The sequence below is a fragment of the Syzygium oleosum genome, unplaced genomic scaffold (genome assembly GCF_021117445.2).
Source record: "Syzygium oleosum isolate NSW1041296 unplaced genomic scaffold, Sole_v2.1 Sole_v2.03, whole genome shotgun sequence".
In the NCBI taxonomy this organism is placed as follows: domain Eukaryota; kingdom Viridiplantae; phylum Streptophyta; class Magnoliopsida; order Myrtales; family Myrtaceae; genus Syzygium; species Syzygium oleosum.
In genome coordinates, this window is record NW_026607487.1 from 16,865,130 (window position 1) to 16,881,032 (window position 15,903).

A 15,903-nucleotide genomic window follows, 5' to 3' on the forward strand; every position below is an offset into this window, starting at 1 on the left:
AAGATTGTCTTCACATAGGGATCGAGGAAATCACGGTCCCCTTGTGATTTAAGCTATCTTGAATGAAATTATGGGGGGCTCTTTAAGTTCGTCCCATTTGATAGCATGTGCTGCGTTTGGTGGCCCAAGTTTAAAGTCCGAGTGAGATATTTTTATCAAACCCGACCTTTATTTGGATTGAATCTGACCATATATCTCAATATTGTTATCCAATTATAACCTAAACAAATTATTAGAATATGTGAAATGGTTTGTTCCGTCCAGATAAAATGAGAAAATTTTATGGAATTCGAAATAACAAATTAAAAAAAAGGGCTAAGGGTCAAAGTGGGAGGAAGCAATGGCAGGCACCATGCCCCGAATGTTTTATGATCTATCAAAGAAAATGGGGGTCTGGCGAAGAATTTTTAGGCTCAAAACACAACTCCCCCTCCCCCACTGATCAAATCTACTGTCACCATGACCACACTATTCCATCAATATAGCTTTTGATTCTCTTTCCAATTCTAATTTTTTATCAAAATTGATTTTTAACCTAATCCTAGCCCATGGGAAAAATTACCGAAAAAGTCTTAAACCTATTACACTTTTGTCAATTCAGTCCTAAACCTTTTTATTGTGTCAATCAAGTCCTAAACACTTTCACGTATTAATAATAGAATCCATCCAACTAATTTTGACTAGAAATCGCTAACGTGGACGCCGGTGTCAACTTGTAGATCTTGATCTTTTGAACATCATACTAAAATTTTAGTCAATTCCGATACAATTTTACCGTCCAATGTGGACTGCATCTTCTCCTTTGAACTGTCGCTCTATGCCTCTCTTTTTTTTTCTCTTTTATGCGAATGCTCGTTTTTCTCTCTTCACTATCAAGAACATTTAGCCCTCTTTTTCTTTCCTTTTTTATTTTTCTTCTCTTTTTTCAACGATGTGGTGGGCCCCATGAGGCAGACCTAGCCCAAACCCCCCCTTCGCCTCATGAGGGAAGCTCCATCATGCTCGTTGTATCTCTACAAGAACCAAGTTTAACCATTGGCAAGGTTTTGCTCATCATAGTGGATCCATTGTCATTGGTGTAGACTTTCTCAAGCAAAAAGAGCCTCTTCTGTAGTTTCTCTTAGATCCAATGATATTTCACATTTATGTGCTTCGATCTTCAACATTGGATTTTTGCTAAGGTAGATAGCACTCATGAATATCACAGTACAACACAAATTTCTCTTACTTCAAACCCAACTCTTGTTGGAATTTCTTCATCCACAAGAGTTCCTTACCTTTTTCAGTAATATTGATGCACTATGTTTCAATTGTAGACAAAGCAATATATTTTTGCAATCTTGATTGCCACGAAATTGCTCCCCTGCAAAAGTGATCATGTAACTTGATGTGGACCTTCAAGAGTCAATGCCACCGGCATAGTTTGCATTCGAGTAGCTACTCAACTCGGGCTTTCCATTTCCATAGCATAAGTAGACTTTAGAAGTGCCTCTAAGATACCTCAAAATCCATTTTATAGCAACCCAATGCTCTTTACCTATATTTTAGAGAAACCTGCTCACAACACCCACTACATGAATAATATCCGGTCTTGTACAAACCATGGCATACATCAAACTACCCATGGCTGACATATAATGAATTTTCATCATCTCTTTTTTCTCCTTCTCACTTGTTGGACACTCTTTACTGCTCAACTTAAAGTGGCCAATAAGTGGAGTATTTACCAATTTGCATTTGCTTATCTTGAATCTCTCCAGCACTTTTTCAATGTATTTCTCTTGAAATAGCTAAAGTTTCATGTTCTTCCCGCCACAAGTAATTATCATGCGAAGCATTTGCTTAGTTGGCCCCAAATCTTTCACTACAAGAGCTTCACTCAACTCATTTTTCAAGCTTTTAATTTTCACAGCATCATGACCGATTATCAATTGTCATCCATATAGAGCAGGAGGATAATAAAATCATTATCTGAAAATCTTCTTATAAAGCCACAAGAATCAGAATTGGTCCTACCATAGATGAAGGATTCAAACTTCCGGTACCATTGCCTTGGCACTTGCTTTAGATCATATAAGTTTTTCCTCAATCTGCATTTAAGATGTCCTTACCTTCAGCTTTAAAACCCCCCGCCTACTCCATATATATTTCTTCTTCTAAGTTTCCATGAAGAAAAGTTATCTTTACATCAAGCTGGTCACTTTCTAAATCCAAGCTAGCTGCCAAACCAAGAACAACTTGAATAGAAGGCATTTTAACCACTGGTGAAAAACTCTCTTCAAACAATTCCTTTTTTCTTTCTTGTAACGAAAGCCTTTCACAACAAGCTTAGCCTTGCGTCAAGGTTGCAAGTTATTTTCTTTCGTCTTTAACTTGTACGTCCACTTGTTTTTTTAGTGTTTTCCTACCCTTAGACAACTTCACTAACTTAAATGCGTGGTTCTCATGTAAGGGTTTGAGCTCCTCTTCTATGACTTCATGCCACTCAACTAACTAAATTGGTTGCACGCAAAAGTTTGAAGTTCTAGGGTTTTAGAAATTTTCTGGTTCTTATCATATATCTTCTAAAGCGTAATGGTTTACCGTTTAAAGTCTAAGGTTCATATCTACCCAATTAATTAACTGTTGAAAAAAGTTAATGATTTTCCTTATGGCACTTTTATGTGTGTGTGTGTGTATATATATAAGCCCCTGATTCTTGAATCGGTCTCCTAACTTCCCCACATACAACAGATAGCTTAGGAATCCAACCGTACCACAGGACCCCAAGGACGGCCTACAAACCCTAAATTCATGCAAACCCCCCATTTATTTATTTTTTTGGTCGGATCAATCCCCCCATCTGGATTGCAAGAAAATGGTTAGAAGAATAGTAACTGAATTTTGAAAAGTGAGCCTATAGCTTGGCCTCAAAATGGTCTTTATTTATCTTATTTATGGAGCCCAAATAACCACCAACATTCCGACAAATTTTTTGTATGATTAGCTCAAAGGGATGGTGAGCTATCTTCATCAGTGGAAAGCATACAATAGAAATATATGTGTGTGTGTGTGTGTGTGTGTGTGTGTGTGTGTGTAGGTGTCAAAGCACGTGATATCTCAGCAAGGAAGAACGGTGAGAGATAAGAGCATAAGGTGGGTGTCAATTCTTTGGTGGCTTTTTAGGGTCCATTATTGATTCCAGGGGATTGTGGCCAAAAGGTGTGGACGAAGGCTCTCTCTCTTTTCCCATTTTACTCTGCATTTTAATTAGGGTTTCTGATAGAAGTTGTTTGGAGAGATTCGAGTTGGGATATCGACGTTTGGCATCGATGTCCATGTTATTTGTGCTTTTGATTAACTCGGGATGTGAAAGTTTAGAGATCCATGATACATAAATTTTCGCGATTGCCACGTGTTTGAATTTTGGTAACGGACATGCATGCTTCTATTAATAATTTTGACATATCGGTCTTGTTTGTGCATACAAATCCATTTTCAAACTCATGATAAAAAGTGAAGGGAAAGCGGGAAATCTACATAATTTATGAGAGACAATATAGATCACAAGGATTTGATTAACAAGCCAAACCTTATGTGCATACAAATCCATTTTCAAAGTCATGGGAAAAAGTGGAGGGGAAGCAGGAAAACTATATAGTTTATTAGAGAACGTAGATTACAATGATTTCATAACAAGCCAAAACTGAATAAAGTACATATAATTGGTTTTTCATACTTTAACTTTTCTTGGGAAGTGCGTGGTGCATAATTAGTATTGGGAAATTGAAACATTTCTATATACCAACAAGTATATCGAAAATACTCGTCAATATATTATAATTGACTATGCAATGCTACGTTAGTTATGACGTGATGTATATTTACATGATCATAATCCATTGCACAATAGTTCTGTTTTGAAAGACTACGCACGTTGACAAATCTAGCTGCCCCTTAGAAGATCTTTTGATGATGCATGGTCCCAAATTGCCGAAGTCTCTTTCGCCAAACATTGACTATAGCAGGTCTAGCAAACTCCCATCGTTCCCTGCTGGCCCAAAATAATATAATGGAAAAAAGAAAATCCTTATCACACTTCTTCTGTCCCCATTAAATGCGGTAGGCAACTAGCAAGAAATAAGGAGATGGAGATGGAGATGGAGATGTGATGCTAATGTGAACTAGGAAAAATTCCTTTAAACTATCTTTTTCGGTAAGCATCTCTCAGGTCCAAATGTATTGCAGATAGAGGCTCCCACAAATTAGAGAGACGAGACCCTAGTCCCTACAAAGTAGCCCGATTATCATCTCGATTTTCGTTCAACGGACTAACGGCGACAAATCATGACACCGGAGAGATTTGGGCGTCGACACATATATATAGTTTTCGATTTTAGAAAACCGAATTCATTCCATTAGTAAATTAGAGTTTCCATAGATATGGATCGGTGCCGACCAGCTCGATTTTTTTCTTTTTTATTTCATTTTGTGAGCAAAGTCCTATCAGAATTCCAACCTGGGCTGTCACCATCTTTGCAATACGGAAAGAACAATGCCAAATCGAAGGCAATAGGCTCACACATATAGTGGCAACATATCCACAAGCACAATTATTGCCAGTCCTCCAAAGGCGGTCGTAGTGGAACGTGATCGTGTCGCTGGCTTCGGTGACATCCCACATTTGGGACAACCCCCCACTATAATTATTTGGCTTCCCCTCTTGCAATTATTTGTGTGGGGGGAAGGGAGTTACGCAGCACACAAGGGGCTGAAATCAGTTCGGACAAAGTTGCAACATTTGATCGATTTGATCGTGTCGTGCTGCCGCAAGCTCGGATGAAACAAGAGAAGCATGACGCACTTTGTGCTAATGAGCAGGGAAATGACGTGACTAAGTGTCACTTGAGATCAGTTTAAGTACCCATCGAGGGTCTCCTTAATGATATAAGATGGTCATCGACCGGCTCCAACGGGCCGACTAAGTGTCATTTGCGCTAATGATTGCGAATGTTCCCAAATTGTTTTCGTCATTGGTGCGTGCGACTCGTAGTTATAAGTGTCGGTTGTTGGAAGCACTTTCGAAACTGTCCCTAAGCTGCATGAAGCTACTCCCGCATGTTTATCGTTAATCTTCGTTAATTCATGACGAAGTTGGTAGATTAGAACTACTGTCGAGCTCAGCTTCAAAGGGTTCTCGAATCTTGCAACAGAATCGTGCTGTGGAAGTTGTGGATCCTTCAACTGTAATTATGTTGTCTAAATAAATATCAGTCAAGAATGAAGATGGCTTTATGGACATGTGAATGTATCTTGCGTTCGATGGATGGACTGCACAGAAAAGTGGCATCGCTGGCCAATTGATGGGTCTCAATTGAAAAAGGTAGTGTCATCATGATCTGCACTCGATGCATGATGCATAGAGAACCCTCGCGACCTTATACGAATTTGTCAAGGTTAAGGTTTTTTTCCTTTTCCTGCTCAGCTGAAAAATTCCATATCTGAAGGATAATTTTCTATTGTATTTAGCTTTAATTTTTCTCTTTGCTAAAAAAAAGAATTGGATATATATATATAAAGTAAAATATCACCATAGTGTCTTTCTTTTTTCTTTTTCTTTTTGTGCCTCCTGAGCAAATGATGTGGCGGATCAGTTGAGTGGTGGATCTAATCGGATCAAATAGGAGATATTCCTCTAGCAACACAAAAGTGAAATAATAATGATAATGATAATAATAACAATAAAGCAGAGATATTCCATTTTTATATTCTTGTAAAGTGACTGATTGTACAAACCAAGCTGGGATTTTCGATCACAATCTATGTTTGGGTGTGGATTGCACAATTAAGAGGTAACCTGCAAATTGATTGAAGTATATTTCCCCATAATTTATAAAATAAACGTAATGTCCTATAAAAACCCTAACTCTTTCCTCTGTCGCCTTCTCCTTCCTCAGCTTTTTGCTTGACCGAACATCTCCTGACTCGTCGTTGCTTGCTCCCACCCACCATCCTTAAGAAAATTCTCTGTGAGGTCTCGACCTCAGGGAGGTAGGGAGAGAGAGATAGATTGATGTGGCAGTTTAAATCGCGATGGCTGGCGCAACGACGCAAAGAGCAGTCAGAATGGTGGCAAGCGATGGCATACGGAGGCGGAACATCGAGGAAGAAGGAGCAATAGGGAGAGAATTAAGGGGAGAAAAGGAAAAAAGGAAAGGAAAAAAAGAGAAAATAACATATCTGATCAACCATCGAAATTCAATGTATAATCCAGTCCTTTCAACACTTCTCATTCTTTTGTTTTTCTTAATGCAATAATTGCATATCGTGCGATGACCAAAGGGAGAATACGAATCAAAAACATAGACGAAACTCTCAAGTTGGATCTATTATGGACTTGTCAATAAACAAGAATATCTCCATCCATAAGCTTAAGCATATTCAATTTGGAAGACTCTCAGAAAACCCTAATTGACTGAGGTAGTCTCAAGCGCAAAGTAAGATTAGTTGTATATAAGCTCTACGAGCATCGAAACAAGAACAGAAACTTCACCATGGCTTATGGATTAAGCAAGAGGGAAGCACAAAATCCCCATATGTAAACATCTCCAATCACCATACCAATCTCTTTGGTAGACAGCTCTTAAGAAGAAGAGCTAGAAAAATGAGACGTGAACCCACTCCCATCATCTTTTTGCCCCCCTTTTTTCTATTTTAATTTTCTTTTTTAGCTGGACGATCATCTTCTCTTCCTTTCTTAATAATTTATTCAATTTACGGGTCCTAAAATCATTTTTGGGGAATTTCTTTTTCCTTTTTTTTTTTGGACACTTGGGGGTGGGGGGAAAAAAGGATGGGATGGGACCCACGCGCTCAGGGTGTCCACTGTCTTTTACTAGCTTGAACGATAAGGAGCACCGCACGTGGATTCTGAACCGAGGGGCTCTGTCCTCAACCCAACCCCAACATCATACAAGCACCAAAACATTACCCCCCCAAAAATAGGCAAAATTAGAGAGGAAAAAAATAAAATTACCAAGAAAACCCGGAATTTAAATTTACCAGCATATCTTCTCCCCAACGAAAGATTTCATTTTTTATTTTTTGAAAAAAAAAATATAATCATTTTCCCCCTTCATGATTCTTCTTCTGTTTTTGGTTGAATACCCTTTAATGAATGATTCTTTTCTCATTATGTATATGTTGCTTCAAGCTTTGCCCCCCCTCCTCCCTCTCTCTCTCTTTCTCTCGCGCGCGCGCGCCCATCTCTCCTCCGTATCCTCTCTCTTGGACTACACAGAGAAAACGACCCGTTTTTGCCAGCTCCCATCTGGAAGGAACCCCTGTATTATCCCTCTGAAAGAGGGAGAGAGAGAGAGAGAGAGAGACCCACAAGGGCACCAAGTTCACTGAGTAGCTGGGTCATCTACAGATACACACACACACACACCCACGAGCAGAGAGAAAGAGAAAGAGAAGGGGAAGAAAAAGGGAGGGGAAACAGTCCAACATAGTGTGTAGTATAGTCCACCACCGCCATATTATATTATTATGATCCAGACATGGATGATGATAATGGCTTCCGCAGACCTAATTTCCCTCTCCAATTGCTCGAGAGAAGCAATGACCACCGCCAACCACCACCTCCTCCCCCTCCTTCTTCCGCTCCCTCCTCCTACGCATCCCTCGCCATCGCCGGCGGCGGCGGCGAGCCGAGCACCAGCCGCCCCGGTTCCAACCTCCAGGTCCCCGAGCTGCCGAAGAAGGCCGTTCCCAAGCGGACCTCCACCAAGGACCGGCACACCAAGGTCGATGGCCGCGGCCGACGCATCCGCATGCCCGCCCAGTGCGCCGCGCGGGTCTTCCAGCTCACCCGCGAGCTCGGCCACAAGACCGACGGTGAGACCATCGAGTGGCTCCTCCAGCAGGCCGAGCCCGCCGTGATCGCCGCTACCGGCACCGGCACCATCCCCGCCAACTTCACCTCCCTCAACATCTCCCTCCGCAGCAGCGGCTCCAGCATGTCAGCCCCCTCCCACTTCCGCAGCGGCTACTTTAGCCCTGCCTCCACCAGCTTCGCTGCGTCGCCGCACCTGAGGAGCATGATGTTGCACGGCGTCAGTCAGTGGGAGCGGAGCATCTCCACTGTCGACGAGCCAGTGACCGCCTCCCAGCACAGAATTCTGTTCCCTGGAGTTGGCCTATCGTCGGATAATTCATTTAACGCGAACAGCAGCACCATGTCGGAAGCAAAGCAAGAGCTACGCGACGCCGATGCCGCGGCAGTGGCAGAGGAAGAGGGAGAGGAGGCAGGTTTAGGGAGGAAGCGGAGGCCCGAGCAGCCAGAATTCAACAATCAGAGCGTGATGATGGGGAACTACCTGTTGCAGACGCCAGGCGCCACAGCGGGATCTTCGAGCTCTGCCGGGAGCCCGACGGCATTCTGGATGATGCCGAATACGAGCAGCCAAGTGATAAGCGGCGATCCCTTATGGACGCTCCCTTCTGGTGCCAGCAACAGCAACGCTTCCATGTACAGAGGCTCCATCTCCAGTGGCCTTCATCTCATGAACTTCCCCATACCAATGACCCTCTTGTCTAGCCAACAATTGGGCCCGGGAATCGGTGGCGGCGGCGGAGTGACGGTAGCTGACAGCCACTTGGGCATGCTGGCGGCACTGAATGCATTTCGGCCAGGCGGCGGCGGTTCGGAGTCGCAGGCCAGCGGTCCACAGCCGCATCATCATGGAGGTGATCAAGATGGCCGCGATACAGCCAGTCATCATTCTCATCACCATCACCATCAACATTGACGTCATAATTAAAAAAAAATGTATGACCTTTTGATCTTCTCTGGCCTTTTTCTTCGCCCTACCTTTTCTTTTATATATGTATGTGCAATTTTTTTTTGGGCCATGGCGGACGTCGGAATATTTGTTTCTGATTAGGGATTGTTGAGATTGATGTTCGATTTTTTGGTTTGAGACCGACTGTGGAATTTAGGGTTTTTAATGCATAAGTGTTAATATGAGTATCGATTGGTTTTCTTTTTTGATTTTCTGATGAAGTTTCTTGTTCAAAGTATATATGTCTTTGATCTCTAAGTCCGAATGAACAAACTGCTACAAATTTTTTGTTGTCTGTTCCATTTTTGAAATTTGAATTATTACCAATAGCCAAGACATATCTTTGAATTGAAGAAGACGACTCGTATCATGCAATGTTAGTGCATTATCAATGACCTCTAACTTGCACTTTGATCAGCTTAGATGCAACAAACACCTAATAATAACTCTCTCTCTCTCTCTCTCTCTCTCTCTCTCTCTCTCTCTCTCTCTCTCTCTCTCTCTCTCTCTCTCTCTCTCTCTCTCTCTCTCTCCCGCTCTCTCTCTCTCTCTGAACCACATTAAATTCTTCCGTGTGGAGATCATCATGTCCATGGCATTATTGCGCTTTTCACATATCAGTGCTTCATATTTTGTTGGCATTTTTCATCTTACATGTGTCCTCTTCCTCAATCCGAAATTGGTAAAAGGAAAAACAAAGGGTGTTCTTCCCCATGAAACATGCTAAATAGCTGGGGATGATGAAGCATCAAGTATTGACAGAGATTGGTCAAGATCTGATCTTTCAGGTGACCCTCGTATGTTAAATTTAATAGACCCACCAACGCACTTCAATTTCATCAGTCCTCCTTTTCCTTACATAAGGTGTGCGGCTCTCTTGCAGAACTGTATGAGAAAACTGGTGAGTTTTCAGGACCCCACAAAAGAAAAAGCAAAATTGCTTCTTTCTATTTTATCGGCTATTTTATCAATACCCACCAAGGCCATTGGTTGATTTGCCATATATTAATCTCCATCCACCATCCTTAATTAGTGTCCTCCAGCCTGTGTTCCCTCATTCATGATAGATCAGAAGCCACGATGCATTACTATACATATATACCATTTGAAACAATGTATAAGATGAACACCTGTCAGAATTCATTTTCCCGGCGCAGCCGAGTTCAAATTCACCCTTTCCCTTGTTGAAGCAAAACTTCTTCGCGACTAACAAATTCAGCAAGGTTTTGTTGAGCATTAAGAACGACGTTTGCATTTTCATTCATGACATCTCTCATGCAGATTCTTGTAAGTGTCCAGAGACCAGTAAAAAAGGCACTCAGTTGCTGTGACTTCGGTTGCAAATGAGATGGTAAATTCATTTCAAAGGAAAGGGACACCACGTGCATTTGCCCCGAGTTCACCAACCAGTTGATCAGACTACGCATCAGGAACTGTTAATGCACTTCTGAAGCGCTAGAAGTTATGTCTTTCCTCTCATCGGGATCGAGTTTCAGTTGTGTTTCATGCGACGTCTGGAGTTGTCATCGTCCACACGTGCTTAGGGTCCTTTTCGATTCTGCAGATTGTTGGGTGAGTCCTCATCACTCAGTTTTTTTGATGATTTTATGCTGAGACTCTTCCTCGAGACCTAGCTATCATCAGACACGGTCTGCACTGAGCATGTGTAGGTGTGCACTAAAAGCCATTTCATGTGATCCCAAGTTGTATGAGCCGAAGGGTATCTGTAGCTATACCTAGATTGAACTGGTCGATACGGTGTTTCGGTTTATTGTCGTCGAGCAATGACCGACCAATCATCAGGAGGAGCTGAAACACATGCAAGGAAATGAGATGTCATTCGCGATTACTTGAAGCGGACTTCGTGCACTCAGTCTTGACTCAGCTTTGTTCATGGAACTATTTTTCTTTACTAGATGGTACTTAATAGTCTTGCACAGTTCCGAACCTTAGAAAATAAGGGGAAAAATACAATGTTTTAAGCATATGCATATACTCTCAAACTTAGACATGTACAGCAAGATAATGTGAAAAACATAAACTAGACTTCCGAGGTGCGTGTTTGGTGTACAGCTACAATTTTAAGAGGAGGTTTGATACAACTTTCTTTCAACGTTGTCCCTTGTGATATCCTTTCTACTAATTGAGGATTCTTCTTAGCATAGCACGGTTGCAATACAGCTAAACGAACTATCATACCAAGCGAACGGTAAGGTGAATAGAGGGTATCGATGATTCACATGTTGTGAGTGATTTCTATAGTTCAAATCAAGAAAAAGTATGTTGGAATGTCCTAAAATGATTTATCAAGGAGTACACTTATCGGTCCTATAACTTGTCATGTGCGGCATTAAAATTTTTTCATATTTAAAATGTCTAGCATGGCAATCTGATCTTAAAATGTACGAAATGAAATGTTGAAGGCTAAAGTTTGATAGTGCACAGCACAAATAATGTGAATTTGGAGGATTAGATAATGTGGTTTCCATCCTTCACTACTCCAGTCTTCATTGAAAATAAGTCAAAGATCGGAAGATTAAGCGGAGCCTTCATCGTTTCGAGCATATTATTTGCTTTCAATTACAAACAATCGGATTACTCGATTGAGATGATCTTGGTGCACTCCTGGTCGCCGTTAGATGATTTATCTCCAATTAGGAGTTAGGGTTTGTGCATGGAATGATTTGCACAGAAATATCTTTGATTCGAAGAAAAGATTGAACTGAAACAACATTGTTTAATGGCTCAATTGGGGAAACATTTCTCCTAGCAGCCATTTATTGTAGGACAACTCAAGAACCAAAAATATACCACGTTAGGCCGATATTCTCCGGACGAGATAAATTGTTTGAAAATAGTTCATTGAGCTACTTGAAAAAGTTTTGGAACTCAAATAATTGGACCTAAAGTTGGGGTTTTTCAGGTCCGATCTCAATTCTATCTCGAACTGGAATACCGTATCAATTCTATCTCTAACTAACCCTGATGTTGCTGGGACGACCGTGGTGTACGGAAGAACGATAACCTCATAATGTTGATAATTTTGAAAAAACAAGTGACTTTGGATGAGTGAGCAGATTTGGAACTAGATTATAAATTGGAGATTTTTTTTTAGACAAAAAAATGTTCGGGAAAAAATTGAGATAGAACCTGAAGTTTGGGGTTCTTTAGAGAATGTGGCCAATGATTGATGGAAAAGTTATTATACTCAGCAGAATAGTGCTATTTAGGACTTTCATGCACTTTTCTCTTATCACATGTGAACGGGGAGTCAATAATCAGTTTGGTAAAGCTTCATTTGAGAACGTAGACATAAAGAGAATCAGGAAAATTTGGCCCAATTCCTTTGTTTGTGAGAGGAGAGGAAGTGGGTATGTATAGTGAAACAAGTTACTTTAGGAATATCAGTTAAAACCATTTTACGGGATCAGACTTACAATTATGTGATAATTAGTTGCGAGCGTTTAAAGGAGTGAGATCATATGCCCAATATTCAATAAGAGTACATAAATTATAAATCGATCCTGGAAGTTTATGATTCTAGCAGAAAAATGGAAAGAAACCCTTAGTTCCTTATGAATGAGAATAGCTCATTTGCCTGATGAGTATCAGTTCCTGTGCATCAAAAGGGAAAAGCACTACAGAATGGCCAGGAGCTAAGTTCAGTTCTTGGAGGAGGCAAAAGGACAGGCGCCCCTGTTGAAGTCCTCTTTTGAATTCAAAAACTTAGCGCTGAGAGTTTGAGCAGAACAGTGAAACTCTTCAATCATCCATTTTTGAAGATATGTCAAATGGAAATTGGGGGATCTGGGTCCCATGATGGGAACTTTATTTTATGATCAGAATATGCAAAGGAGAAAAGAAAAAAACTTCCATTTTTAGAAGAATATCAAGTAGATGACATGAATATCGGGTAACAATACTAGTGGATCGTCACGAATAACACTTGTGGACCCTGAAAATTGCATTCGTATCTCATCATACTCACCACCAAGCATCAATACTTTTCTTTTATGGGTAAGTCAAGCATTTCTTACTAGTGCTGAAAAACATGGGGCAAACCCCGCTACAAGCCCAGCAACCTTCTTGTACAACTCCACGGAACAAGCTGCAACGACACACTTCACATCCCGGCAACAGTCGACTACAGCAGCAACCAAACGATGGATCAATAAACATCTCAAGAAGAATGCTCCAAGCAGTAGATAATATAGGAGACCATTAGAGGAAGCGGGACAGACTACTTTGTCAGCGACAGAAGTATTTGGCCACCACGCACCACGAAGAGCGACTTGGACAGCGACAAGTTCTTCTCATCTAACAGAGGGCCAAGTCCAAACAGATTCAGATATAACAGCAGCCACTTCTGCATTTAGAGAGAGAGAGAGAGAGAGAGAGCTGAGTTGTAAACAACCCTCCTAGGATAAGCTTCAAGAAGAATGCCATGTGGATGCCAATTATCAAACCACAAGTAGTTAGCCTTAACATCACCAACTACATACTTGATAACTGGTTTAAGGATGCCCCTGACCTTTGATAACTTTCTCCGAGCAAAAGGTAGACGTAGCAGATGCCTGAACAGCCCAAATATTACCTTTGCTTATGAATAACTGTGTAAACAAGCAATCCAAAGGGAACCTGTAATAACCTGGGTCCCACTCGCAAGATATTATCCACTTTAAACACTAAGTCCTCACGATTTTGTTCCTCTGATGGCAGCCCATACTACCCCCAGAAAAGGCCTCTTGCAAGTTAAGGCTTCCCAAGCCTTTATAAGTTGCCCAAGACTCCCCCCCCCTCAAGCGATGTGAGACAGGAGAGACGTGCCCCCTTCGCCATCCTAGAAACCTGCAAGGAGCCGCTCCTTGTCCAGGTCCTCGGACCCCGGCGACCACTCCCCGCCCTCATCGGACCGGGTTGTCACACTCCCCCCCCCCCTCGAGCACAGCGTCCTCGCTGTGGCCTCACACGCGGTCAGAAGTCGGCTCTGATACCACCTGTAACGACCTGAGTCCCACTCGCAAGATATTGTCCGCTTTGGACACTAAGTGCTCACGGTTTTGTTCCTTCAAGGGCAGCCCATACTACCCTCAGAAAAGGCCTCTTTCAAGTTAAGGCTTCCCCCTCAAGCGATGTGGGACAGGAGAGACGTGCCCCCTTCGCCATCCTAGAAGCCTGCCAGGAGCCGCTCCTTGTCCAAGTCCTCGGACCCCGGCGACCACTCCCCGCCCTCATCGGACCGGGTTGTCACAGAACCGGACATGGATAACTGTCTCCAGAGGCATTTGAGTATACAAGCAACGTTGCAAAGATCCAATCTTCGAAGACCGAGTCCTCCTTCCAGTTCAGGAAGACATATCTTGTCCCATTGAACCTTAGGTCCACCTGCGGCGTTCTAGAAACCTTTCTAGAGAAATGATAGGCATTTTTGCTCCACTGCTCTAATCACTTTCTTAGGGAGAAGAATGATATGGGACCAGTAATTAACGAGGCCATAGATGACAGATTTGATCGACTATAATCTCTGACAACAGGGAAGCTTCTTCACAGTCCAGCCATTAAATTTTGAAGCAATCCTTTCGACAAGTGGTTTACACTCTGTTTGTTAGTCTACGTGACGCAGAGGAAGATAGACTTGGAAAAGAATTCCAAAAGATAACATTTATTATGAATATCGAAGTACCATTTACGATATCTAAGTCGCCTATTTATAGGGAGGTCGCCCTTTGGGAAACAATCAAATATTTAAAATCAAATAACATAATTAAGGAAAACAATATTGATAAAGGGGAACATCTTCAAAACGCGTTCCGAAATCTGCAAATCACGTCCGAAATCTTTGAAGGCTTGAAAATCAAGGATTATCTTTAAGGATTGAATATCAAGGATTTTGATTTGATATGCTATATGCACCATAACTCCTCCGGATCAAAAGTTATGATCGTCTGAAATTGACCCGTCATTTAAGGCGAGGGCGGATCGCTTGCTCTTTTGATGCTCGAAAGTTTCCAAATAAGCATTTGCTATTTGTTCTACATCAGTCTTCTCCACTTCAAAGGAACTCGAACCGAGTTATTGTCAGGATAAAGGGGAGTATTTGGGGAATGATACTCAAACAGGTTCGCTACATTGAATGTCGGAGAAATGTTGAGGTCACCCGAAAGATCAACAATATAGGTGTTGTCATTGATCTTCTTTACGATTCGACAGGGGCCAATTTTCTTGTGCTTCAGCTTGTTATATGTACTAACAGGGAAGCGCTTTTTGCGGAGGTAGACCATCACTTCATCACCCTCAACAAAAACTTTGAGGCGGCGGTGTTTATCTGTAGCAACTTTATAGATAGCAATGGAAGCTTCCAGCTGTTGCTTCACACAACCTTTTATTTCGTGCAATTTTGTTGCTAAATTCTCAGCTGCAACGCTATATCCTGGGACTTTGGGCAAAGGCACGAGGTCCAGTGTATGTTGTGGGGTTCACCCATAAATAACCTCAAACGGCGATGTGCTTATGGAACGGTTGACAGTGTTGTTGAAGGCAAACTCAGCAGGAGCAAGATATCGATCCCATTGCTTTAGCATGTCACTACAAAGGCAACGAATGATATCCGCCATAGTACGGTTGACGACTTCAGTTTAACCGTCAGTTTGGGGATGGAAAGAGCTACTATACTGTAAATCATAAGCGCCATAGGGTCCTCCAAAAATGACTGAGGAACTTGGTGTCACGGTCAGATGTGATTGTTTTGGGCACACCATGCAGGCGGACTACTTCCCGAAAGAATAGGCTCGCCACATGGGAAGCATCGGAAGTTTTTTTGCAAGGAACAAAGTATGCCATCTTTGTGAACCTATCCACCACCACAAAAACAAAATCCATACCTCGTTGGGTTCGGGGAAGGCCCAACACAAAATCCATTGAAATGTTTACCCAAGGTCCAGAAGAAATAGGTAAAGGGGTGTAAAGACCAGTGTTCTGCGAGTGGCATTGGGTAGTCTGACAGATGTAGCATTTTTTTTACAAATCGCCCAATGTCCTGCTTCAGTTGAGGCCAATAGTACCGCTCTTCAACCAAGGC

At 42.0% G+C, this 15,903-nt stretch overlaps 1 protein-coding gene and 1 long non-coding RNA gene across 2 annotated transcripts; both read left to right on the top strand.

Moving 5' to 3' along the window:
- Positions 1-7,193: 7,193 nt before the first annotated feature.
- Positions 7,194-9,063, top strand: LOC115672104 (transcription factor TCP15). The gene has a single exon (XM_030593874.2). The coding sequence runs from the start codon at positions 7,542-7,544 to the stop codon at positions 8,790-8,792; it is 1,251 nt and encodes a 416-aa protein (XP_030449734.1). The 5' UTR covers positions 7,194-7,541; the 3' UTR covers positions 8,793-9,063.
- A 411-nt stretch (positions 9,064-9,474) lies between these two features.
- LOC130137806 (uncharacterized) lies at positions 9,475-10,938 on the top strand. Its single transcript, XR_008816246.1, has 2 exons — positions 9,475-9,613; positions 10,107-10,938. It is a non-coding gene; the product is annotated as an uncharacterized LOC130137806 (long non-coding RNA).
- Positions 10,939-15,903: the final 4,965 nt, after the last annotated feature.